The 26,469-nt window shown below is 43.0% G+C and overlaps 1 protein-coding gene and 1 pseudogene across 4 annotated transcripts in view; one reads left to right on the top strand and one right to left on the bottom strand.

Moving 5' to 3' along the window:
* DYM (dymeclin) overlaps window positions 1-23,393 on the top strand; it is a 272,348-nt gene extending 248,955 nt beyond the window's left edge. For all 3 annotated transcript variants that reach the window (XM_087819082.1, XM_016225068.2, XM_016225069.2), the window contains one exon: window positions 22,996-23,393. In XM_087819082.1, the coding sequence (XP_087675208.1) occupies window positions 22,996-23,145 (150 nt within the window). In that variant the 3' untranslated portion in view covers window positions 23,146-23,393. The remainder of the gene's footprint in view (window positions 1-22,995) is intronic.
* Window positions 23,394-23,600: 207 nt separating this feature from the next.
* LOC107546661 (zinc finger protein 512B-like) overlaps window positions 23,601-26,469 on the bottom strand; it is a 61,974-nt pseudogene continuing 59,105 nt past the window's right edge. The window contains exon 4 of the transcript XR_015714829.1: window positions 23,601-24,441. The product of XR_015714829.1 is annotated as a zinc finger protein 512B-like (transcript). The remainder of the gene's footprint in view (window positions 24,442-26,469) is intronic.

Here is a 26,469-nt window from a genome sequence, read left to right as displayed (position 1 = left end):
AAATAGCTTAGTTTTCATGTTATGAACCAGACTAATTGTCCTACCACAGGTAATGAGTCCTATTTTTAAATTAAACCTTTCCGTTTTTCCAGTTTTGCTTATTTTCTGAATTTAAACTTACTATGCAGTTAATATATATGTAGATAATTAAAACTTGAAGTGGTTCATAAGCATAATATTTAGAGATTTTCATTTTTCTCTCTTGATTTATAAGCTGTGGAGACCAAAGAACACTGATCTTAATTAAAGCGGCTGTCTTTTTCAATTCGTGTGACCTGTCAGAGTCACGGCTCAGGTAGCTTTAAAACAACCTAGGAAACTCCCTTTTCCTTCTGTTACCAAATTATTTTACCTAAATAAAGCAAACTCAGTCCTGACTCTCTACACATGATCATAGACTTCTCTCCCTCGCCTGGGCCTAGAGGCAGCTCAACTCAGTGTCACCAAGACCCTAAAATTAAAGACCCTAAATTCAAAAGAATGCATCTTGTGTTCCCAAAACCATGGACAAAGGGGGAAAATAGATTAATGGTTAAAAAAGAAGCTAAAAGGGCCTGTTGGCCTTCCCTCTTTCCTTGTTTTATACGGTATTCTGGGTGGGTGAAGTGAACCTTCTCCCTCTCTGTAAACCTCCAGCATTTCCTCCTCACTGCTGTGACGTGTGCTTGCAGGGTGAGGCTAATGAGCTCCAGGTTTCCTTACTGCCAGTCCAGGCCTGTGAGCCTCCGGAAAGCTCACTAGTTTCAGATTTTGTTTTCTTTATTTCTTATAATTAAGGGCCTGGAGCCATTATTTGGGACTTTTCCCTTCTCCCGCCTTCAAGCGTTCATTTGACTATTTTATGCAGGGTAATAGTGTGCGTTTTCTAAGCAAGCCCAAATTAGATATTTTAAATGTCAGATTAACCTTTGACAAAATTTACTTGAATTTAGCAAACGTATTTTAAAGGATCTGCTTTGACCAATTCTGAATTAATGTGAAAAGTGTTCTTTAAGAGTTTTTCTAAATTTTAAGCATGAGTACAGCATATATGGTCACATCGATGAGAATTGCCTTTTAGTTTACTCAAACATGCAGATACTCATTTCAAGCTTAAAATGTAAATGATCTTGTGATTAATTACACTATTTGTATTTCAGATAAGCTACTTTTAGTACTTTGAGGTACTTTCTGTCCTTCGTAACTCCCCACAGGTTGACTTTCCACATCTTACTCTTATTTATTCGAATATTTGTTTGTAGACATTGCCTTTCCCCAACTCTAAATCTAAACTGAATGCTGAGGACATTTTGGTTTTGGTTAGATGAGGGGGATTACGTTTAAATGATGAAGACCGTTAAATCTGCCGCTCTAAAATAATTTTAATAGGCATATGTTTCCATATGTACAGGGTAAAAAGCGCACTATAATGGAAGGGATATACGATAGCAGTGTCATTCCTTAAAAGGATACCACATGTTTGTGAAGCCCTCTCACTTGCACTTCAGTGAGCTGTAAATGGAGTCTGGCAGCTGCCCTGTTTGCATGGGGTTGGCTGGCTCAGCAGTGATAAGCAGTAGACAGGCTGGCTCCTTCAAGGAGTCTTTCAGTGAAGTCTGAGCTCTCAACAGTTCTGAACTCACTGGCTGCCTTTCCCCTGTGGACCATTCATTTATCAGGAAATGAAATTGGTTACAGGGTTTCTCACATTGCCAAACCTCACTGACGAAATCTGGTTTCTTCCAAAGTTCAGAAGAAGCATTGACTCTTTATTATTGTCCAGCACTTCAGGCCTTGGTCGTGGGTACCCCCATCACTACTAGGGTTTGAGGACCCCCATAAGGAAGGGGGGGCAGGGGCTAGAGTGGGGAGCAGACCATGGAGTGGGGCTGGGCTCTCCTTTCATAGATATAAAAAGGTGACCCTTTGGGATGGAATTTTTTCCCATGTTGGTACCTTCATCTTTCAAACTAAAGTGTCAGTTTTACAGGACTGATTTTTTTTTTTTCATTTTTTAAAATAAAAGCCTTTAGACATTGACATGAGTCACCTGATTGGCAGCATAACCTTGTAACTTAGACCAGAGATCATTGTTTAAATTTTGTGAAACTAGAGGAATAAAAATAAAGAAAAGCATGTAGCATGGCATAGAAAATGTTTGGGTAAGTGAAGGTTAAATTATTACAAAGTATATAATATAGTTCATATGTTTAAGGAGCGGAACTAGGCTAAATTATCTAAAATATTCTGACGTACTGAATCATTTCATTTTGTAAAACAAAATCTGACTAGCAGGGCATTCGGCTGTAGGCCAGTCTGGTCAGTGCAGTCTGCAGCTCCGACCTCCTGTGTTTGGAATTAGCAGCCCAGAGGTAATACACAACGGGCATGTGGCAGTTATTATGGCTGTGGAAGTGGCTGCTGGCTAATTGATAGCAGTAGCAGCTAGAAACAGCCTTATTTAATTTCCAATAGTCCCTATGACAAGATGCTATAAATGAGACCCTTTGTAGTCTTACTATTATTGTCCCTTCTCCCTGTGTCATTAACTGTGCGATATTTAATGTATAAACTTGGTAATTTTTAGGAGTGGATTCCTTAGATTCCCCCCACCCCTTTTTGGAAATACTTTTCATTCAGCTTTTAGCCCTGATTAGTTTAGACCCCCAAGTTAGTAAAGAATTACTATCAGTGAGCACTATTTCCCTTGACTGTCGTGGCTCCTATTTGCTAAAAATACACTTAGAGTCACAAAGCCAACCTTAGCCTGTGTTGGCTGGTGGCTTTGCTCATAATCTAAACCCCAGAGACACTCACTGGTTCCATAAAGGGTAAATGAATGAATCATTCTCTCTATTCATCACTCGGAGATAAGCTTTTGTGAACTTGAATTGTATTTAGAGCATTGTGTCCATGGTTTCCTTTGTATCCCAGAATGTTACACAGACTGGAGTGGGTGGTTGCTTTTAGTCAAGAGTGATCTTATTTTTCTCCATTTAGTTCTAATATGTGTGTAGCAAAATCCATATTTTTAGGAATGAAAGCACAGTCTTTCTTTTAAATGTGCATTAGAGGCCTTAGCCAGTTTGGCTCAGTGGTTAGAGTGTCAGCCTGTGAACTAAAGGATTCCAGGTTCAATTCTGGCCAAGGGCATGTAAGGGCATGTACCTCGGATGCAGGCTCAATCTGGGCCGTGGTCAGGGCACGTGCGGGAGGCAGCCAATCGATGTGTCTCTCTCACATTGATCTCTTCTCCCCCCCCCCTTCTACTCTCTCTGAAAAGCAATGGGGAAAAATATCCTTGAGTGAGGATTAAAAAAAAATTAATAAATTAGTAAATAAATGTGCATTAGAGGAATTTCACCAAGGAAAGTGTCCAATTAGTATACCTAGTTCTTTTTCTTGTTTCTGACAACCCCTGCCATTAAATAAGTATCTGTTTTATCAGATTCGTTTATTCAGCATTCTTCTTGTTGATACAGAGATGAGAAATAATAGTAGGTAGGCACTATAAAAAATTTACCTTTCTCTCTGTTTTGACATCTGTATTCCAGCCCTAAGCTATGGGATCTGAAAATGAAAAATCAGTGAATAGTTTAGTCCTTTCAACATGTCCTCCACATTCCCTTATATAGCCTCTCATTGTTAACCGTCCCTATTGAAGAAATACACCAAATCCAATATTGAGGGTTTTTCAGATCAAGATATAATAGGGGACAAGGAACCTGTGGGCTCTCCATCATTCTTTATGGTGTTCCCACAGTCCTTAGACCTCTGAATCCTTGAATAAATATCTCCAACATCCAGTGGCTTACGTTTCTCTTTTTACAAGCTCTGATTTGCAGTAGGGATTTTCGTCCTTTTCATTCATTTGTTCAACTAGTGTTGATTAAGCAACTCCTGCCTGCACAGCACTACACAACTAGAGGTTGTCCCTTAAAGAGCCTCCCTCTATACGGGGCCATAGTTTCTAAAGCAGCATTCAAAGAAACAGCCTTTCTCCTCTCTTCCTTTTCAAATGAGGAATCTTAAGTAAATTAGGGGATGCAAATGGCAAAGAAAAGAAACAGCCCAAACCCTGAGGACTTCGAGATACCTTGATTCCTCAGAGTGTGGAAATAGCTCTGGACAGAATTTAGACCCCGAAGCCAACACCCCTGAAGCATATAAATGGAGAGGCAGGCAGGATACTGTAGGGCTTAAGAGTGAATCATGTCCACACTAATGGCGTAGTCTTAGGCAAGCTAGCTAGCCCTCACTGTACATCAGCTTCTCACCTCAAGGATAGGTCTATCTCATAGCTTTGCTTGCTTCCTGAGGTACCTGGAGAAACTTAAAAGAGACAATGGATGCAAAGTTCCTAGCATAAAGTAAGCTCTCAGAAATTGTTAGCCAGTGTTATTTTCTCACTTATCTATCAACCTCACTTTTCCAGATCAAAACCAAGAACTGCGGCTGTAAGTTCTAAATAATAAAAATAGGTGACTCGAAGTCCTTTCCATGCACCTTATCACTAAGAGAGGGCTGAGTCCTTGCTCACAGCCTGATACTCTTTGCTAGACACACGATTTAGTAAGCCTTGCTGCCTGGCTTCTGAGTCTGTAATGGATTAGAAGCCATAACTTAAAAGAACCGCTACAAGTGAGCACACTGACAGTAGTGAAAACAAAGTCCACTTGTCCCAATACAACCAAGGAAGGAACAGAAAATAACACATGTGAATCTTACTTTTGGTGTCGTCTGAGAACTTATATGCTATTCATGAAATGACATTAGGAGAAGTTGCAAGCCTAGAGATTAGGACCCTGAAGAAAAGTTGGGGCAACTATAGGACATCTCTATGGGACAGCTGGTATCATCTCTGAGAAATGCAAGGCCTCGTCTTTCAGAACAGCTAGCAAATGACCTGAGCCCAAAGAAGGCTCAGGTCACTGGTCTGAACTCTCAAAACAGGTAAGTTCCTTAGTGAAGTTATTTAACTGGTTGGTTGATTTGATATTTTAGTTTGGAAGGAATCATAGTAAGTTCTTTTGAGTAGTACTTTAAGATATGATTACATTTATAATAATTTACCATTTATTCCCCATTTTTCGTGGTCACATCAATAGCTCTGTCAAGACTAAGTTTACTTCACACATCAATCCATCTAGAAAGTTCCATGTTGTGAAGTGAGGCTGAGCCAGCTTATCTAATCTGGAGCTCTGTTTCCATAATCAACTTATTGTACTATTTCTCCTGTTTTGTCCATGTCTTCTCACTATATATGTTATTCTCGATATACAAAAACTGAAAACTTTGTGTTACAGATTTTTCCCTGATTTCAGTATTTTTTAAAGATAGTTCCCCCCCCCCCAAAAAAATACATACATTAAACTATCAATTCCATGTAGATACATTCACGTTTTTCGTTAGAGTTGACCCTGACTTTATCTTACAAGTATACCCGTTCCACTCAATTAAAAAATTGGTTTGGAATGTAAATTACTCCTGGAGAGGAAATAAGAGAAGCCACTTCCTTGTTTTAAATTTCTACTCTTATCCTTGGCATATGAGAGCTGCACATAATATTCAGTTTCTAACAAAAGCAGCCAAGAGCCAGGGCTTCCGGCTCAGTTCTTCTGTTGTTTTGGTTTGTCATGTACATCTCACTTCCAGCAGCCCAGGCTAACAAAACCTGTTAAAGTGTTTTAAAACATAGTTTTTTCTGGAGTTCTCTTCATTTCTCAGGAACAGTATCATACCGTACACTTTTTCTAGTCTAAGGGAAATTTGGTGGTGGTTTAAAGAAGGATGCATAAGGAGCCAGGCATGAGCTTCTCCCATTCTTAAGGAAGGGGACCAGAAGATATCCCTTCTCTCAGCATCAGTTGTTGGAATGGAGAGAGAGATGTATTTTAAACCCCCTTTTCAGCCCCTTTATGAATAGAGAAAATGGGGAGAATTGGCTTGTCACCCAAGGTCACAAGGCTGGCAGGGGTAGATGCAGGCCCAGATCCAGGTTTCCTGACTCCATTTGTACTATGTGACACCTGTCCTCATTCAAGGAGTGCTGTAACTTCTAATATCCTGCTAAATGACCCATCAAAGCAGCCTCAAAAAAGATTGAAAGTCCAGCTACTACTAGTAATTGACCCTTTGCTATTCTTTGTACAGAAAAAGAATGCCATGAGGTTTTGCCTGCTGTTGATGATGTGTTTGTGTTAACTCACATCTTCTTTCCCGGACCTACCCTCTTTACAACCATCAGAATGTCTTTGCTAGAGGGCCACTTTTAGAGTACTATGTGACCTGTGACAGTGACATCACAGATCTACATAGTCCTTGGAGAAATCACATTCTCAGGCTAGGCCTCAGGGGCTCAGTGTTCTGGTACCATAAGTATTTTTAGAACTGTGTTTTGGAGTTGCATTTGCATGCACATTTGTGACTAAATGGAATGTTTTTCAACTGGCAAACTTTAATTTTTTTACTGTTATATATCTTATTTGGCTATAAGTTTACTCTTTAACTGGCCATTTGAGAGACAGATTCTGCCCCTGTGCTGCTGAATGTGGCATGGATCATCATTTCATGGTAACCCTCATCCTTCCCTATTCTCTAAACATAACATGCCCGTTCCCAGCGATGGCCTTTGCACGTTTCACCCTGTGTTTCCCTCAAGGCCTCTTCCTCTGTTTCCTCTTCCTCTGCTCTACTTCCATAGCACTCATTATCTACAGCAGTTATTTGCTGCTTCATGCATACTGCCTCTGTTGAGACTTCTTATCGGTATGCCCCTTTTTCCAACTCATCTGATGTAAAGGACCTGCCACCTGCCTTCTTATATCTTTACCACTCGTCCTGAGACCTGCTTACAGTAGGCACACACAGCATGTTTCTTCATTGTGATGTGATGGGAAGGTATGAGTCTGACCAAAGGACAGGAAGCCACGTTGGCCAAGATGCAAGTGTGATGGTCATGAAGTAGTTTAACAGTTTCCAGTGAGGATTTGATAAAGGGGCCAGATCAGGGATAAGAAAAGGAATAGACAAAGTGTGGTGTGGTTAATGAAGACCTTTAAAAAAACAAACCCTAAGTTGTGTAAACAGAAGAAAAGTTAGGCATATCTACTAAAGTTGAACAAATGCACACTGTTCTCCTAGGCGTACACCTAACATGAGTGCATGCCCTTGCATGCCAGGAGACCCATATGAGAATGCTCATAGCATCATTGTTCATAGTTGTCAAACCCTAGTTACAACCCAGTGTCCATCGGCAGTAGAATTAATTAATGGATTGTTGTATATAGGATAGCAGGGCAAATGAGTGGACCACAGCAAACCCAACATGTGTGAGCCTCACGCGTGGAATGCTAAATGAAAGAATCCAGATACAAAAGGGTGTATACTGTGTAATTCTGCTAATATGAAGTTCAAGGAAAGACAAAACTCAGCTGCAGTATTGAGGAATGCAGGTGTAGGTGCTGAAAGTATAAGGATAGTGATAACCAGGAATACTATGGAAGTGTTCTTTGGCAGCCCCAAGTGTTGGTGATATGAATGCTTGCCTTATAGTAATTGAATTGCCGTATATTTGTGTTCAAAAACTTTTCTGTATATGTGTTATTTTTGGCAATAGAAAAGGCTAAAACAATGAGGAATTCCATGAAGACTCCTTTATTTTAAAAAATGAATCAAGTATGTAATAGAAATGTTAAACAAGATTTCAATGAAGGAAAATACTTTTATTAATATGTAAGATTTTTCTCCATGCTTCCATTTGCATATAAATATCAAATTATTTTTCTCATTTCCCTCTCCTAAAATATGATCTATGCCCACCCACTCCCCTCTAAAAAGACAAGAGGAATATATGTTAAAATGTTGAACAGTTATATTGGATTGGAAGTAATAATTGTTTTAAATATCTTATAAAATTTTTCTTCATTGAATAGTATATTTTATTTTACTATGAGGCACATAGTAGAAATTTTTGAATTTTTAATTAAAAACACACCCATTATGAGTACTGCTATTTAAAAAAATAAGTGTCAGTAGGAACATGGAGAAATTAGAATCCTTGTGCACTCTTGGTAGGATTATGAAATGGTGCAAACACTATGGAAAATAGTTTGGAGGTTCCTCAAAAAATAAAAATGGAGCTACTGTATGATCCAGCAATTTCACTTCTGCTTTCAAAAGAATGGAAAGCAGGGTCTCAAGGGGACATTGCCACCCTTTTTGTAGCCCTGTTATTTACAATAGCCAAAAGGTGGACGAACGGGTAAACATGCGGTGCATACATATACACTGGAGTATTATTCAGCCTTACAAAGGAAGGACATTGCCACTACTACAAACATGGATGAGCCTTGAGGTCATTATGCTAAGTGAAATAAACCAGTCACAAAAGAGCGAATATGGTACGATTTCACTTATATGAGGTGCCTAAGTATTCACATTCATAGAAACAACGGTAGTTGCCAAGGACTGCTGGAGAGGGGAATGAGGAGTTGTTTAATGGGTACAGAGTTTCAGTTTTGCAAGATGAAAAAGTTCTTAAGATATGTTTCACAGCAATGCGAATTTAACACTACTGAATTGAACACTTAAAATTGGTTAAGATGGTAAATTTAATGTTTTTTTGCCATGATATAAAAAGAGAAAGAAAAAGATGGCCTGGGCAGTATGAGTTAGAGGACGTTATGATGATGAATGTATGGACTTAGGAGTTAACGCAGTTAATGGTTTTAAAGCAAATGGGAATGGGAAAATAAATTATATTCCTGCTTCCTTGAAAATAAAGGCCCAAGCCTTCTGTGGCTATTTCACTGATGTGCTGTGCAAAGAACCCAGAGCTAAAGCCTGTGATTTTTCCCTGAGCGTTTTCACACTGTGTGTATTTTCGAGTTACTCTTTCTGATCTAGCAGTGAATCAGTTAAAATGCAACCTTAAGTGTACCGTAAACAGTTCAGCACTTTCAGAAACAATGTGGCTGCCCTCTTAGTGTTGCTTAGTGGTTAGAGCATTGGCCCATGCGCCAACGGGTTGTGGATTCGATTCCCGGTCAAGGGCACGTACCTGGGTTGCAGCTTTGATCCCCAAGGACCCAGTCCGGGCACCTGCAGAAGGCAGCCAATCAGTGTGTCTCTCTCATCGATTTTCTCTCTCTCCCCCCTTACTCTCTTTCTAAAAATCAATGGAAAAAAATATCCTTGGGTGAGGATTAAAAAATAATAATAATAATAATAATAATAAAAGAAAAATAACTCTCTCTCAAAAAAAGAATGTAGCTAATTTAAATTCTACAATTAAGTAAAAAATTTGAGAAAATAATTTGTTTATAGTTTAGAGACCCATAGGGATTGGGCATCTGTGTTGGTAAGAGTCATTATTTAGTTATGAGTACAGATTGACACTAGATATAAAATAAACAGCCAACGGGTTGAATTGCAAACATCGTTTGTAAGTAAAGAGAGAAACTGCAATTTTGAACATGGGAAAAAATTAGAACTAGACTTATTTCAATTGCAGATTTAGAAATCTAAACAGGAAAAATGTATATTTGGAACACGGTGTCCCAGAAGATTTATTAATAGAACTTGATACACTCTTGCCGGAGCTCTCAAATACACATTAGCCTCTCTGCATATAAGTGCAAAGGCTAAAAATTCCCTTGCATCAACCTAGTAGAGTTTTTTATTATTTTTAATTCAAATAGGATTGAATCAAATAGATCATAACTGAAAAGTCAGAGTGGCCCCCAGAAAATGAATGTGAAATTTCTTACTGTTAACAATTTCTTTAGGAAATATGAAATCATAGAACTTGCTCTTGGAGAACTTCACAAAAATCTGTTTTCAGAGTCATGTATTTGATATAAATGTTTGCATGTTTATTTTCAAAGGTATTTTCTTTATTGAGCTTGAGGAGAATAGGATAAAAAGAGTCATTTAAAATGAAATCTCAGAATTTTTTATTTATATATATATATATATACACAGTATATATATATGTATGTGTATGTATATATATGTATATGTAAATTGAATTCAGAGAGAGGGAGAGGGAGAGAGAGATAGAAACATCAGTGATGTGAGAGAATCATTGACTGCCTGCCTCCTGCATGCCCCTTACTGGGGATCGAAACCTGGGCATGTGCCCTGACCAGGAATTGAACAGTGACCTCTGGGTTCATGGGTTGATGCTTAACCACTGGGCCACACCAGCCAGGCGCAGAAGTTAATTTTTATTGACCAGTGAATAGGTTCATGAAACATCCCATGTTGAAATCCGAGAATTTCTACTTTCAAGCTGGAATCTTCCTAAAAATGCTACTTTTCTAGGCATTGCAGTTCTGATAAAAATACATATATATCATTTTATGATAAGGTTCTATATAGGCTTATAAAGTATAAACTGCCAGTTTACAATGGGTAAAAAAATAAAAAACCTAGTTCTTTGGGGAGTGACCATGTTTACTATCTCCCTTCTAAAGATGAAATTACTGTTGTTTTCGTGTACATGACTCTTCATATTTTTCCCCAGTGTCTGAAGTGTTTCCTCCCTGCCAAAGCTCATCCATTTCTCTCAGGATTTGGAAATTATCATCTCCTCCGCAGAGCCTTTCCCCACCATTTTGCTAGCCCAGCTGTCAGAACATTTCACACTGGGCATTATCATTGCGTCCTGGTCATGGCTGCCCCCTAGTCATGGCACCTCTGAGTCAGGACTGTCCTAAACCACACTCCGCTTGGCTCTGTGATACAGTGTCTTTCATTTACATACTTCCTTAGTTCTGTCTATATATTATATTCATTTCCTTACAAACTACAACTTTAATACAACTTATTTCCAATGTTTTTATAGTAAAAGGGAACTTCAGGCATAGATGAGGAACACACTGATTATCTTTTGTGGATAATTCAGAATCTTGCTGTGTTCCCATCATCCTTCTAATGTGAGTTCTTATACAGGCGTGTAAGGTGTGGGAAGTCGTGCAGAGGACACAGTCATCTAAGTGGGAGGATTCCTTGGAAGTATGTTGTTTTTTAACTTAATGAATATGTGCTTGTTCTCTTGTCCTATACACAAGTGTGCTTTAGTCAGAGTTCCAGTGAGTATGGTTCTAGTTAAGTCTTGAGTTTGCCACCCTGGGGAAAGGGGAGATAAGATGTGAATAAAGCCTGATGGTGACAGAATTTTCCAGATACAGAAAGCTCCTATACTTGGGAACTTTGTTGCCTTATACCCTTAGGTGAAGTCAGTTACCTAAATGGCTTCCCGAGTTTATTTTAATCTCCTTCTTGTCATCTCCATCCCCCTCCCTGATTTCCCTTCGAGAAAGGGAAATCTAATAGGAAGAATCTGGAATGTAATTTGCATGCACATTTCTGAAAGGGAGTTAAGTTTTTCTAAAGTTTGTATAGAGACTATACCTGCCTCCCTTACTAGAATCAGAACTCTTAACCCCTTCTGTATCCCCAGCATTCCTGTTTCCATGTAATTCAAGGGTGGAATGGGGGGAGGGGAAGGATGCATAGCAAAGAGCGTGACCATCCTCCTGTTCCATGAGTGGGAAACAGTGCAGGTCCTGTGAAGTACCTTGTGTTCAATCTGTTTTCACTTTCATCCCTGGAATTTTAAGGGCTTGCTGTTTTCCCCCAAACGTACAGGCGGCAGTTTCCTGGCTTCACCCACTGTCCATCAGCCACTGTGCACTTGTAGGCCTTGGAGATCCCAGAATCAAGGCCTGGGGACTGAGCAGGGCTTTCATCAACAGATCTTGAACTTGAGCTAGATAAGGGCGCATTTCATAGATACCAGTCAGAAAATCAGTCATGACGACCAGTCTGTCCTTGTTCCTGAGCCATTGTTACTGCACTCAATATTTACAGGCTGGTGATCAAAGATTGAAATGGACAAAACTAAGTAAAACATCTCCTTTTAGAAATAGGTATTGGGACTTTCTCACAGGCTCCATTTTCCCCCTTTTCTCGCTTCTGAAGATAGTCAGGAGAATCAGAATTTTGATAATTCTTCCAGACAACTTGCTTAACCTGGGCTATGAGGCTCTCAGGCTCTTGTGTCCGCAGCTGCTGCTGAACAGAGCATAAAGGCATTGTGAAGTTAGCTGCACACAGACCCTTTCCCAGAGGCAAACGGGCTCCAAGGAACCATATCACAAAGATAAAGACTCATTAGACTGCAGCCAGACTGAGGATGGGAACAGAATTTTATTTGTCTGCTCCATTGTTTCTAGTGAAAAACAAAAGTAACAAAGGTCATTGGACTCAAAACATATGACCACCAACAGACGAGACTCTTGGATTTATATTTGGATCTGTCGCTTCTGAGTCCTGACTCCCCTTTCTGGGGAGAGGCAGCTGTGAAGAGTTGCCAGGTCTCCCTCCCTTCCACCCAGTGGCATTGCCACCTCACCTTGTTTATCTTCTCCTCTGTTCCCGCTGTCATCTCTTGTCCAGGCCCTCATCTCCTGTCGCCTGACCCCTGCACTAGTCTCCCAGGTCCTTCTCTCCTAGAGTCTGCTCCCCCTTCCCAGTCCAGATGAGCTACATGCTTCCCAAGTAATTCTCCAAAACCACATCCAGCTCCTAGTCACTGCTCTGCTCACATGCACTTAGTGGCTTTCCTTGGCATAGACTGAAGTCCAGAGTCAGGCTCCGTGGGTCTCCTGCGCCTGCCATTAAAGCTTTGTTTCACATCACTTCCCATCCTGTTCCCTATTTTCCAAACAGCCTGAACACTGGCTGGTCGTTGGGCACCCTCCTGCTTTTCTACTTCCATGTCTTGTCTTCTGTTATTTCTTCTGCCCCTAATGCCCTTCCTCCCACCCTCACATGCCTTAATCCTACCCGGTGTTCACAGACCACCCAGTTGGCACCTCCTCCTTGAAGCCTTACTTGATGCCCCCGTTTAAAGTAATTTCTCTCTTTCCTGGACTCCCATAAATTACACTTATTTGTATAGTTTACAAGATAGGTATCACTTCTGCCTTGTTACTTTGCAGATGTTTTATCTCAATGCCTAGGTTATAAACACCTTGGTGCAGAATCTATTCTTTTGGTGTCTTCTTAGGCAGTAGTTTTCATTGGGAATCCACCAAAGATTTTTTGAAGTCACTGAGAACCCTGATCAGATTTCATCATTGCTCATACACCCCTCACTACCCCTGAGCTCCTCAGAGAGGTCAGTGCATGGGAGAATTTGAACCTTCTTCTTGCTGGGCCAGGCTTCTGAATAATTCCCTCTGCCTAGAATGCTTTCCCACCTCTTCGCTCTCCTTCAAGACCTCCCAGACCCACCACCTTGTCAGCCTCTCCTGACTGCTCCTGACTGCCTCTCTCCTAAACCACCATAGCCTTTGGCAGGGGATACCTTCCTCACTCAGCAAAGCCTTACTTGGAACTGTATGTGGCTCACTCATAGAGCCTGCCTTCAACACATTTATATTCAGGAGCCAGTGAAAACCATGTACAAACCTGTATCCAGCCCAGGCACCTTATGGGAATTGTACAGACAAATGCCTGTGGGCAGTCGGGCAGCACCAGGCACTGAGCACCACGAGAGACTGTGGAAGAGGAGAAGGAAGCATGTGAGCCAGCTCTGTAGGAAACAACAATGTGGTGGAAAGGACATCTTAGCTATAAAGAGCAGCCTCAGAAAAGGCATGGAGGTGGGAATAGCCTAGAGTGTGCAGGGGACCTCCGGGAGCTCGTCTTGGCAGAGTTTGATGGTTTGTGTAAAGCAGAGGAAGCAGAGGAAGTATGGATCCGTTTGAGCACATCCTAGAATCCATCTAAATCAGAACCAGCAGTTAATACATTGAGTATTCTAACAATAGGCTATGTCGAAGAATTCCTTTTTAGTGATTCTTTTTTCCATTTGCATTCATTTTAGCTCTCCACGTAATTGTTAAGATTGCTTAAGGGCAAGCACCGCATTTCATATTTTTTATGATACAAAGGGTCACTGTAACTTAAATTCATTCTCATATTGGGTTATCTTAAAAGTAGAGCAAAATGTTCTTACCTATTTGATGATATTATAAGTTAATATTTAGGGATGAAAATTATATGATGTTCTGAGATGGCACAAAATAATTCAGAGGGAGAAGCTGGAGGTAGATGAAACAAGAAGGAACATGAGTTGATGACTGGGGCTTATTCTTCTTTTGTGTATGTTTGTACTTTTCCCTAGTAAAATGTTGGAATGTTGGGCCTTTGGTGGTACTGAGTAAGCCATCAGCTTGGACCCTCAGCAGGTCTCCTTCACACAGCATCGTTACAGCCCTGACCACCAGAAAGAGGAAAACAGCCTGAGTCAGCCATTTGGTCGAGGCCTTGGTATATAGTCACAACAAATGATGTATGTAGACCCATCAGCCAGATGGCGAAAAAGGCCATTGTTTTGTATCCACCATTGTGTTAGATACCGTATTTGTTAAAGCATCAGTGATTATAATTAAAATGTAAATATTAATACAAAGGAAGGAAGGATGCATGGGTGAACAGGTCACCTTGCAAGAGGAATTTAATCGGAAGTTTTATCTTAACACATCTTTCTTCATCAGATGGTATTTATTGTATGGAGAAACCATGGAAGATGTATTAACGATGTAAATGACTTGCAATAAGCACAACATTCTCTCTTCCTTAATCTACTTCTTCTGAAAGTAAAGCAGTATTTTTTTTAATCCTCACCGAAGACACGCTTCAAGAGAAGTCGAGAGAGAGGGAGAGAGAGAAAGAAACCTCAACCAGTTGCCTCCCACATGCACCCCCAACCAAGGGTTGAACCCAACACCTTTTGGTGTACGAGGCCAACGCTCCAGCCAACTGAGCCACCCAGCCAGGGCTGGGATCTCACTCTCTTGGATGTCTGAGTCCTGTCCAGAACAATGAGCCCTGCTGCAGAAAGACAAGCAATTCCAATAATTTTGCCTCCCCCTCTGGGCCCGCTCTTGGCAGAAGAAGTTCTGCCAGTAAATTCTCTACTTTTGCCCTTCATCTTGTACCTTAGAATCTAATGTTCCCCTCCTCCAGCCTCCTAAGTTGGAATGAAAATGTCTCCAAAACAGGGGCTTTTACTCAGTAATGCAGTTCAGTCTTGAGGAGTTTGTGTATTTGGCAACTTCAACTGCCACCTCAAAGCTAATGACTTTTAAATTACAAATATCTATCCCCAACCTATTCTCTCACCAAAGGAACACGCTTGCCATCCTGGCCCTCAAGGTCCACCTTCCTATCTCCACCCTCTATCTTTCCAGTGTCATCTTAGCTACCAGCCTCCAATCCCGTGTGCTGGCCCCACAGGACTTGCCAGGGCCAGAAATGCGCCCTTGGCCTCACCATTTGATCATGAGAGACTCTCCATGTGCTCTCCTGCCCCCAGCGGCATTCCTACAGGTCAGAACCCATCTGTCAGGGTGTTTCTCAAACTTCCCCTGCAGCAGGAGAGCCTGTCCTTACTGCCTTCTCCTCCGTGCAGCCCCACCAGCCCCCAGAAAAGGGAGAAATTTAAAGCTTCTTTCCATGATCCCCCTTAACCTGGATCAGTGAAAGAAGGATCTAACCAGGGACTTTTGCTCTGGCTTCAAACTCAAGTGGGCTTCAGATTCTGGCTGAGATGTGATGGTAGGTTTGTGGAGAACTCATCACAAGTGTGAGTTCAACCTTAAATTGTGTTCATCTATTTTTCCAAGGCCTTTTTGCCACCAGTCACAGAAGCTTGTTAGTGTCACTCATAGACACTCAGAGGTAGCAAGACAATGTCTGAGTGAGATGTGGTCCCCTGGCCTGAGCTTTCAGGATAGGTATCTGCTCACCTTGTAACTCTCTTCTTGGGTGGAAACCCACTTCCCAGGGAGCTGACTCCTGCTGCCTGGCAGTGCTATGCAGTGTATTTTCACTGTCTTCTGAACCACCCTCATCATGGGCTTCTCAATTTTAGCTTTGGATTTCTTAATTTGTAACTCTTATTAAGTGGCCCTTTGGAATTTTCTATAGTTTGAATTTAGTTTTTCATTAATTTTGAAATTAATTCACATAAACTAGAACTATTCCACATTTAGTGTTACTGTTACTCATAGTGGGTATCTTTTTGTCAGTTAAGTAATAATATGGATACATTTGTAATTCATTCCATTACACATAGAAGAGCCTGCGGTTCAGGCTTGTTGAGACCATAAATTAGCTGAATTGATATATGGATATTTCTAGATTTGTCAGTTCATTATTTCTCCTAGAGATTTTGCTTTCCAAGCCCAGGTAAAATCTCTGACCCCAGCATTAGCCAGGTCTACCTGGGAGAGGTCATTCTCCCCACTGTCCTTGTTTCTCCTACTAAATTATACTGCGTTAGAGCAACAGCAGTTCTTCTTTCTCTCCTCCGCAGCTCAAGCACAATGTGTCGTGTATAGTTGATGCTCACCAACATCTAGTTTAAGGACCCATCACTGAAGGGCTTGGTGTTACACAGCAGTAGTATATGAGGGAAAGAACGGTAGTGAAACTGGATAATCATCCCCAAACCAGCCCTGGATTTTTAAAAAAATTGTATGTAAATACTTACCTTGCTGTCTTAGGACAGGATCTTTAAACCAGTTCTCTTTTCATCTGCACGGAGCCTCCCCACCACAAACCCTGTGTGTACTGCCAGCAGTAACTTACCTCCTGCATCTTGACCTGCATCATCTGCCAGTGGTGACAGGTGCCTTGCTCTTCACCATCACCTGTCACTCATCTATTCAGAGGCTTAATGTGGTGTTCTAAAGAAATTTTTTTTAATGTGCTATGTAGCTATTTGATTTTAAAGTGCACTAAACTTTCTGGGGCCGTGCCAGGTGCTTGCTAAGATATCTGATGCTATCTGTATAATCTTTGGGTGGAAGGGGGAAACGCCATTGAACTTTCGTGGTAGTAAAATTATTGCAGTTGAGCCCTACATCTGTTCACTGAACTTCCTGTGGGTTTTCACCAGATCACATGACTGACAGCAGAGATGGTCTTTAGAGTGTTTGGTCTGCTTGTTATACCCGAGTCTCAACCACCAAATCAGACCTTTGCTTTGTCTCTGGGCTGGGCGTCCGGATGTCCCACTGTGGTGAGTTGATTCACTGGGGCTGATAAAAACATTCCAGCCAAACTTGAGAGTCTAGCATTACCTCTGGCTCCAAAAATCAAAACAACAGGATTGTTGTAAGTAGCTTTGGATTGAGACCAAACTCCAAGCCTGAGAGATGGGTTTTCTCTCCTTGTTGAGCTGAGTCACAGGACAACTGTCTCAGAAAAAGAGGGAGCAAAAGCCTGAGGTGACCAGCACCCTGCCCTCCGCTAGTTCATTTCAGATGAATTCTTGCCATAACTATCAAGTCAAAGCCCCCATTCCCCAGAGCCCCGTCCTCCACTTTCCCAGGCTTTAGTGGTCCTCAGGCACGTCCCCCCAATAGTCACGGCCTAGAGCCCAGAGGGAGCCTGAGAATTGGAGAGAAGGTGGGTAGAGAGGAGCTGGGCAGTCAGAGCGGGGCGAGCCTAGGCATGCCGAGTGGCCTGGGCCCTGGGCAGCCGAGGGACTTTGTTGGCTGAGTCCAAAGTGAAGACACTTGACTGAGGAAGCTGGACCCCCTTGGCCATCACAGGATGGCATTTGCGTTCTCCCCAGGCTTGGAAAGGAACATGAAGGAAAGTCCAGGTTGTTGATCTGACATTCAGGCTGTGACATTTCTTGGACTGAATCCTGACAAAATGTGTCCCTAGTGTCATTAGTGCTAAATAAAACCTTTTGTCTTTCTTTTCCTTAGCTCTTAGACTTCTATGACGTATTAGAGGAGTACACATTTTTTAGAGGTCTATTTAAATCTCAGACCACGCTGGCCTTCTCTCTGGATTTGGTAGACTTGGGAGGGGGTCAGATTAAATGCAGCATGGGCACAGCTCCCTACACAGAGGCTGAGTTCACAATCAGTCAGTTTAACCAAATGGTGTTTTCAAAACTCTTTCATGATTTATGCCTATTATTCACTCTTTTAAAATGTTCCCAGTACACTCTTAAAAACGACTCACTGCAGGAAAAAGGAAGCTTACTTTGTACTTTCAAATGTTAGCTTAGTGTAGCAAGTCCTGGAGAGCATGCTCTTGTTTTTCTTGCTTTCTGTGCTTTATCCTCTTTTCTGAACCTTATAAGTGCTGATGAAAAGTTCCAGGCAAATAACCCAAGAAATAACATCTTGCAGCTCACTTGTTTCCTTGAGGAAAGAGGAACTGGCATTGGAGCTTCAGGGGCGTACATGTGTGCCACCTACAGTGTTCAAGTTTTGTGAGTAATAGAAGCACATTCATGCTGCCCTGTCTGTACTTGCCCTTTGGTTCCCTGTGTTCACTGGTGCACCCTCAGGAGACAATAACTTAGGTGCCCAGTCTGAGGCAAGGGTCGGGCCTTCACTAGCTGGGGCCATACCTGGAACCTCAACCCACTTAGCCGTGAGCTCTCTGGCCACAGAGCAGCTCAACTACAGCCTCTGTGTGTCTTGGTTTTAAGCAATAGAGAGTCTTGACCTTTTTTAATTTATTGGGGTGCCATTGGTTCACAAAACCTTATAGGTTTCAAGTGTACAACTCAACAAAACATCATCTGTATACTGCATCGTGCTCCCATTGCCCCAAGCATAGTCTCTTTCCATTCCCATTTCTCCATCCCCCTTTACCTGGCTGTCACCAGGGAGCCTGGGCCTTCAAAACCATCTATTGTCAGGAACCTTCAGGTATTTACTCTGTCCCCTGAGATTGCCACCAGGTAAAGCCTGGCCAAGTAGAAACCAGCAAATGCTTAACTTTAGAGTTGCAGCTGAGCCCAGGCCCAGCCCATTCAATCCTTTCTGCAGGTGGACCCAGCAGACCTGGGGGGCCTCGCAGAGAATAATACATAGACCTTCCTGGGGTCATCTCATAAAACCACACCCAGTCTCAATTGGGAGGAGTTCAGAGGTCCTTCGTTTTATACAAGGTGAGAAAACTGAGCCCTGGAGAAATGCTGGGACTTGGCCCAAACTGTCCAGCTTACCAGTAGCTAAGCCAGAACAGAGCCAGGGCCTCCTGCCCCCCAGCCCAGGGCCAGCTGGACTCCAGAGCTAGAACAAGGACCTGGAGATAATTCTGTCATTTCTCAGTGAGGAAACTCAGGCTCTGGCTTAGTGGTCAGGGGACACAGAGGAAATGTTTGAAGCTTATTGTCATTACTTGAAAATCATGGAAACCTGGTGTCCATATTGGATACAGACATTTTTAAAGATGTGCACAGCCAAGTATCCGTTGAGTCTGGGGAGGTCACAGTGAGAGGCGTGTTTCCTGCAGCCTCTGGCTCCACCTCTTACTAGCCCTGTCCTCCTCGGCTTGTTGTTTATCCTTTGAGCCTCGTTACTCATACAGTTGAGTTAAGAATACCTGGGTCACAGGGCTATTCTGCAAATCGAAGACATGCACTCATTCATTTAACTCACCTTTCAGCAAACATTTCTTCAATGTCAATCAGATGCCAGATGCTTATAATGGTCCTGCCTGTATTCTAGTGGGGGAGACAAATGGTACATAAGTAAATAAAAAAGATGAGCACCGATTATTGTGAAGGAAATAAACCAGTGAGCTGAAAGGTGCCACCTTTGATTTTTTTATAGGGTGGTTATGGGTGCAGTGGGAATTCCCTGGCACTTAGGTACTCTGAGGATGTGGCACTTTCTCTGAGCTCCTAGCAGAGGGCTGTGTCCTCGATCCTGGATAACCTCTGACACTCCAGCCTGCTCAGCTCGGGTTAGATGCCACACCGTGGCTCCATCTTGGATGTTGTTGAACATGCCACGTAATCATACAGGAAGGCTGTGAACACCTAGGCCATGTTCCTGATGTCAAATACATCTTAGCAGTGACCCTCCTGCCTCGTTACCATAGCCCCTCAAGGCCAATCCTTCTTCCAGTTAAGAATGCCAATGTCACAGGACTGTTTTGCAGATCTGAAGTCACACACTCATTTTCGTTCATCATTCAACAAAGGACAACTCTGAGACAGAAGGCAGTTCTTCAAAACCTACCTTCACTTAGTGATATAACTTTGTTCTTTAAAAATGTTTCTGAAGACAAGTCTGTGGCTTTAAACCTTTGTCAGCATTTGTTCCTGGGTGGGTTTTTTTTTTTGGGGGGGGGGGTCCTTTCCATTTCTGTTATTATGAGTCAGGAAACAGGGTTGCCAAGTAAGTGTCCATTCGGGCAGCTTACAGAGAAATGGGCTCAGGACCAGGCCAATTGTGGTATTTCTAGCCTTTAGATATAATTACTGAAAGCTATAAATTAAGAGCATAACTTACATTTGCTTATCACTTTACTCTCAGTAATAATAGCCAACGTTCATGAAGCACTCGCTCTGTGTGAGGCACTGTAGAAAGCACTTGTACCTACCCCACTCACCTCTTTGTCACCACCATGCGAAGTAGACAGGACAGTTCAGTTCAGAATCTCAGAGTAGACCCTTAAGAACCTGAGCCTGAGTGGTGGTACGAGACTTGTCTTGGGTCACCATGCTCATGAGGACTGGACTCCAGCTCTTCAGTGCTAGGATTGTGCGTGTCTTGTTTACAGCTGTGTTTTTATAGCACTCATGCTTATTGGACAGCAGGCCCTTAGTACATGTTTGCTGAGTGAATGAATGTATGGCAAAAGATGGGGCTAAAATTGAAATCTGCCTGCCTTTCAAGTGCTTTTTCTAGTTACTTCAAAGATTGAATGAGTAACTTTATGTAAAGTGTTTGAGTATGACAGCCACATAATAGGTAATCGGTTATGTTAGCTGTAAATGTTAGCCATAATCTCAGAATTGTTTTAAGTTTTTATGGAGAACTTCTATAGAAATGATTGACCAGCTTGAAGAAAAAATTCATAATAAAATACATGTCTGCTATTGACATGTATACTGTGTTTATACTGTTTTTTATATACTGTTATATACTGTATATTGGATGTTCTTGCCATTGTGGGTATCGCCCTACACTGAGATTTTATTACATTTATTCACTCCAGAGTGAGGCGGACTATTGTTTTGACCTAAACTTGAACCAAAATGAAAACGAGGCATTTTCAGCTGTGTTTTCACCAGGTGGTGGGAAGGATAGTCCTGGGGGTGCCAGGTGGCTTTTCCTGATGGCCTTTTCCTAGATCTGCCCTTGCATGATGGAAGGGAGGTCTTGGACTTATGCCCCTTTCTCACTGAGCAGTTATCAGACTCCTGAAAGCCGAGAGAGCAGGTAGACTTAGTCCCACCCTGTTAGGGGTTCTTGCCTAACTTCCTTTAATTCAGTGGGAAGGAATTCTTATTAAAGGAGTTTGCTGGCTCGTTCTCTTTCCCATCCACCCCCCCTTGGAGAGACAGAAAGCGTCTCCTGTAAGTAGCCTCACATCCTTTCCCAAGGCCTTCATAGGAAAACCCCAGATATGTCACAGGGCTTCACATCTTTTAGTCATTTTGATTTCTAATGGGGGTGCATCTCACCTTACCACATAGAAATGCAGGGTGTTAGAATCCAGCTGAAAGAGGCAGTGTGGGGGCTCTGACCTTTCCAAACTACCAGCCCTGCAGTCCCTCCCCCTGCCCCTCACCTCTCAAAATCATTGGAAGGTTTTCTAAAGTTTCAGGCCATCCCAAGAAGTTGGACTTTACCCTCGTTATTAGGGGATACATTTCCCTTCTTCAAACACAGGCCCCACCCTTTCTTGATTATTGAGAACATTCTGGATTTGGTAATCTTGTTAAGGACCAGGGTGGCCAGGTTCCGTGTCATACAGTGAAAGGGCACAGAACTAACCCAGAAGAGTCCCATGGGGCCTAGGAAAATCAAATTCAAGGACAAAGCACTGGGGTGGCTGTAACTGAGGTGTCACTTTTCAGACTGACTTTCCCGTTCAGTCAGGCCTGGGCTTTACTTCCTACTGCATTCCACAGGCCACATGGCCTAGAACCAGCCCCGCTTCCTCTTCCATTAGTGGGGTTGGCACATCGGCCTCGGGGAGACATTGTGGTGACTGACCACGAGGCTGCATGTAACGTTCCAGATGAACGTGGTGGTGGCAGCTGCTAGCTGCCCCCTATTTGTACACATGCCAATTTTTCACCAAAAGGAATATTGTGTTGCTACCTATAAGACACTTGATTTCATGACAGATTTATTGCCACCTGTAAGAACCCTGTCCCCTCACATCTGGGCACTCTATGCCAGACCAGAAGCAGCACAGAGTGTGAAGAGGCTCATTGAGGATGCCAAGGGCCCAGGGGCATGAGAGACCACCCAGCAGCTGCTTGGCAGTTAAGGTGCTAGCCCGGGATAGGGGGATGCCAGGGGACTTTGTGAGCAGGTGAGGAGGGAAGGGAAACCCCAACTGTGTCAGTAAGAGCTGCAAGGAGTGCGCCCCCTCAGCTGACCAAACCTCGTCAGCCATCAAGCTGTGCAGAGCAGCTGCCACCCCAGATGCCCAGCACTCTGCCACTGACATGTGCCTGCTCCACAGGTCAAGGCTTAGAATTGTAGGGGAAGGTCCTCCTCTCCAGGGTGACAGCCCTGGAAACGATGTCCTGCAAGCAGCAGCAGTCCTCCTCATTGTAGAGTATATGGTCTCTGCTTGAGCCCTGAGCCGGGCCCTGTTCATAGTCCAATGTTCTGTCTTTCCCTTCTGCTCGGGTCCCTGCTCCTCAGCAAATTGACATTCTCTGAAGGCGCCGAGGGGGTTACTTGCCCTCCTATAGAAATTGACTTCTAAGGAGTCCTGTGGGAGCCGGATCTTGTGAAGCCCCAGAGCTTCAGGCCCTGTCACTGCCTAGGGGAGGGGGGCTTCTGCGCACCACACCACCACCACCACCACCACCACAACCACATAGAAACCTAGGGGAGGAGGGCTCCTGCACACCATACCGCCATGTAGAAACTGCTGCTGCTTTTGCATGGATCTGTGAAATTATAAAATTGTCTTGTTTTGTTGCAGAAATTTCCAGAATTGAAATTCAAATATGTGGAAGAGGAGCAGCCCGAGGAGTTTTTTATCCCCTACGTCTGGTCTCTGGTCTACAGCTCAGCTGTAGGCCTGTACTGGAGCCCACAGGACATCCAGCTGTTCACTATGGACTCTGACTGAAGGCAACACATCTCCCACCCTGACCCCTCTGCCAAGCACCCTTCTAGTTTTCTCTCTCTGGGGATCAGACCTAGGCAGATGGCCTGGTGTATCTTTTGTTAGAGGATCACACAGGCGTGGTTCCTTTGCACACTCGGATGTGGAGAATTGGTGCCAGTTGGCAGTAGATCACTCAGCTTAGATTATAGTACCAAAAAGTGGGGCTGGGGGTGTCCACAACAATAATAAATGTAAAACCTGCTATCCCACATGCAATTTTATTTATTTCTAAACCAAAATCAAGAGCTTTTCCAGGAACCTGACGCCTTAGGCATATAACACTTTGCCAGTACATACTATTTTTTTGCATGTTCAGGATTTTTGTTTTAGTTGTGTGTATGTATGCGTGTGTTTCAACATTGAGAACTATCAATCTGAAAAGATGACAAGACAGGAATTAATGAGGAAGTGAAGTCTGTGTGGTGATTTAATAAGCACTGTGCCCCAGCAGTTGGCTATAAGCCTTTAGATCTCTGCATCTTCCCCTCAGAGAAAGAAGTGGCTCCTCATGAAGCCCGGCTTGGCTTTTCTGTGGATTTGGCCTCTGTGCTGTAGCTGAATTAAATTGGAGTCTAGTACAAATTAAGTTAATCTACTCTGCATTAATCATTAAGAAAAGAAAAGCTTCATTTCAAAAGCAATCTTTTTTCTTCAGCCAGACTCACAGGGGAAAAAGGAGACCAATTTGATTAATCCAGTGTTCCACATGAGATGAAAAACATGTTTTTCTCTTCATTGTGACTTTGTTTAAACTCATCAGGGCTTAGATGGTCTGCATTTGGTCCGAGCTGGAGGAACAAGCTCCTCTGAGAGATACGGCCCAAGCGCCCTCAGCACAGCAGCGGTACTGAGGGTGGGTGGGGCAGTCCTGCCAAGTCCCGCTCCACGTCCACGGTCGCCCCTCTACAGTCCAGATGAGGAGCCTCGTTTCATTCACAAAGACAAAAGGTATTTTCTGCATAGAAGGACGTAATTCCACGTGAGACTGAGCACCTGCTTCAGCCTGCTGCTGTCTCCTCTGTCAGGAACCAGCTTCTCTCCTGTCCCTGGGCTGATGGTCTGGGTCACATTGCTCCATTCACAGTCTTCTGGGGTCCTGGGAGGAGCTTTCCTGAGTCACACCAAGCTCTGGAAAAGGGTAGAAACCCTGCCAACACATCATGCACATCTGTGTGGTTCCCACAGGGGAAGGGCCTAGGATGCTGCATCCTCCGCAGGCTTTTGAGGTCAGCTGGGCAGTGCTGAAACCAAAGCTCCCTATGTGGGGAAATGATTTACAGCTTTAATTTGTTTCCGAAGCATTTTGATTTGCTCCCTTTAAACCAAAACACAACATTTTCAGGAGGTCATGCAGAGCAGCTGAGCCTCTGGTGGGACCTCAGAACTGTCCAGAGGCTGAGGGCTGGGCAGTGGCATGGGACAGCCACTGGGCTGCAGGACTGTCAGTTTTTGTGACGAGAGGGAATCCTACCGTCTTCCCCAGGCCACCTGGCTCACCAAGGTGCCCCCAAAGCTCTGTTCCCCAGCAGTCTCTTCTCCCTTCCACACCTCCCCTCTCTTTAACCACACATCAGAAGTGCTCAGCTGGGCTGTGGCCTGGAGGCAGCATGTGAGCATATGCTCCCAGATACCACTGCATCACCGCCTTGGCTCTATAAACCCACCAGGAGCTGCTTATTTTTGTGAAAGATTTATTACATGACAATAAATTTAAATGATATACTTGAATTATGCTTGCATTAATTTGCTTAGAAATTTTTTTGTTTTCCACAAAGTAAAAATGTATAGAATGAGACCATACAGGACCATCATGTGTTAGGAGGGAAATTAACATCTAATGTTATCCAAGATACAAAGCTGTTATTGCAATGTGTCAACTTATCAACAGAGGGACAGGGTTCTGCCATATTTATTTTTACCTTTCAGGGGTTCAAGGCATGTACAAAAAAAGCTTCAAAATTACAGCTGGTTCCCATAGTCACCCATTGAGGCTGGTATCATAAGATCTGTGAACAACAGCCTTGCAACGTTGGCATCACAGGACGGCCACCATTCAACAGTGCAGACAAAAGTGGCTCAAGGACAAAGAGAAAGGAAAGAAGGTCCCTAAAGGTGAAGCATAGAAAGTACGCTGCATACAGTCCTCTCCTTTGGAAGGAAATCACAGCTGGCAAAGCATAAGACGGAGAGGAAAGAACATAGGACCAGCATCAGTCAGAGTACTCAGCAACTTTCTCGAGCTTCTTAAGGTATGCCCATGAGAAACGTTCAGCAGGGGAATGCTTTTAGGCCCTAAATTTCTTATATAATTCCTTGGCCACAGTGTCCTTTAGGTTCTGGGGAGCAGGGTTTTGCCTTTAGCATTAAAGCTCTCTGCATAACTGAGTTGCTCTGTGTTCCTTTCAAGAGACATAAATTAGAGCTGTGGTACTTGCTGATCCTTTATAGGCTTGAGTTTGCAAGGTCAACCCTTTGGGTCTTAATTTCCTCCTAGGCACTATGCCTACAGTTTCAGCAGCTGCCATTTAATATTAGAGACTGATCTTTGGGCTTTCTGGTGCCAAATTCAGGGCTAATCCAGTGTCCTACATCACCTTCAGGAGTCAAGGAGGTCAGGGTTTCTGTTCTATGGTGACGAGCCAAGCTTCCTCTAAATATGAAAAGCTGAGAAATGGATTATAGTGCACAATTCACAGCACATAACTTGTTTTTAAGAACTCAAAGCATAAAATTTAATCTCATTAGGGTATATCCATTTTGGGTCCCCCATCCAAAACAAGGAAGATTCATCGGGAAGCCCCTCCCCCTTGGTCAGGTCATATATGGCAACTGCTGCTCTCCTGACTCCCCAGGACTATCAAGAGCACCATCTACTCTGCCTCTGGAGTTCAAAAAGGCCCTCAGAGGAAAAGCAATCCCCTATGACTGACCAGGTGGTACTTCACCATCCTGTTGGCGTCAGGATCACTTAAAAAAAAAGTTGTAAATATTTTGGCCAGATTCCCAAGTTGTCCCTGACTGGAGGATTAGTTGGATTTCCTAGTCCTCCATTACTATCGGTAGACTATCATTCCTGGATTCTGTGAACCAGTCCCTGAATGTGGACTGAGGTGAAACCAGATGACTAGTGTCCCCAGGTGCCTAGCACATGTACATTCTCTCTGGAGGAAACAAACTATTAAGGACTGTTTGTATACCCCCCAAACTCATATACTGAGCCCTAACCTGCAGTGTGATGGTATTAGGAGATGGGGCCTTTGAGAAGTGATTGGGGTTAAGTGAGGT

Source organism: Miniopterus natalensis, chromosome 7 (assembly GCF_054644295.1).
Source record: "Miniopterus natalensis isolate mMinNat1 chromosome 7, mMinNat1.hap1, whole genome shotgun sequence".
Classification (NCBI taxonomy): Eukaryota; Metazoa; Chordata; class Mammalia; order Chiroptera; family Miniopteridae; genus Miniopterus; species Miniopterus natalensis.
This window is presented reverse-complemented; position numbering and strand designations above follow the sequence as displayed.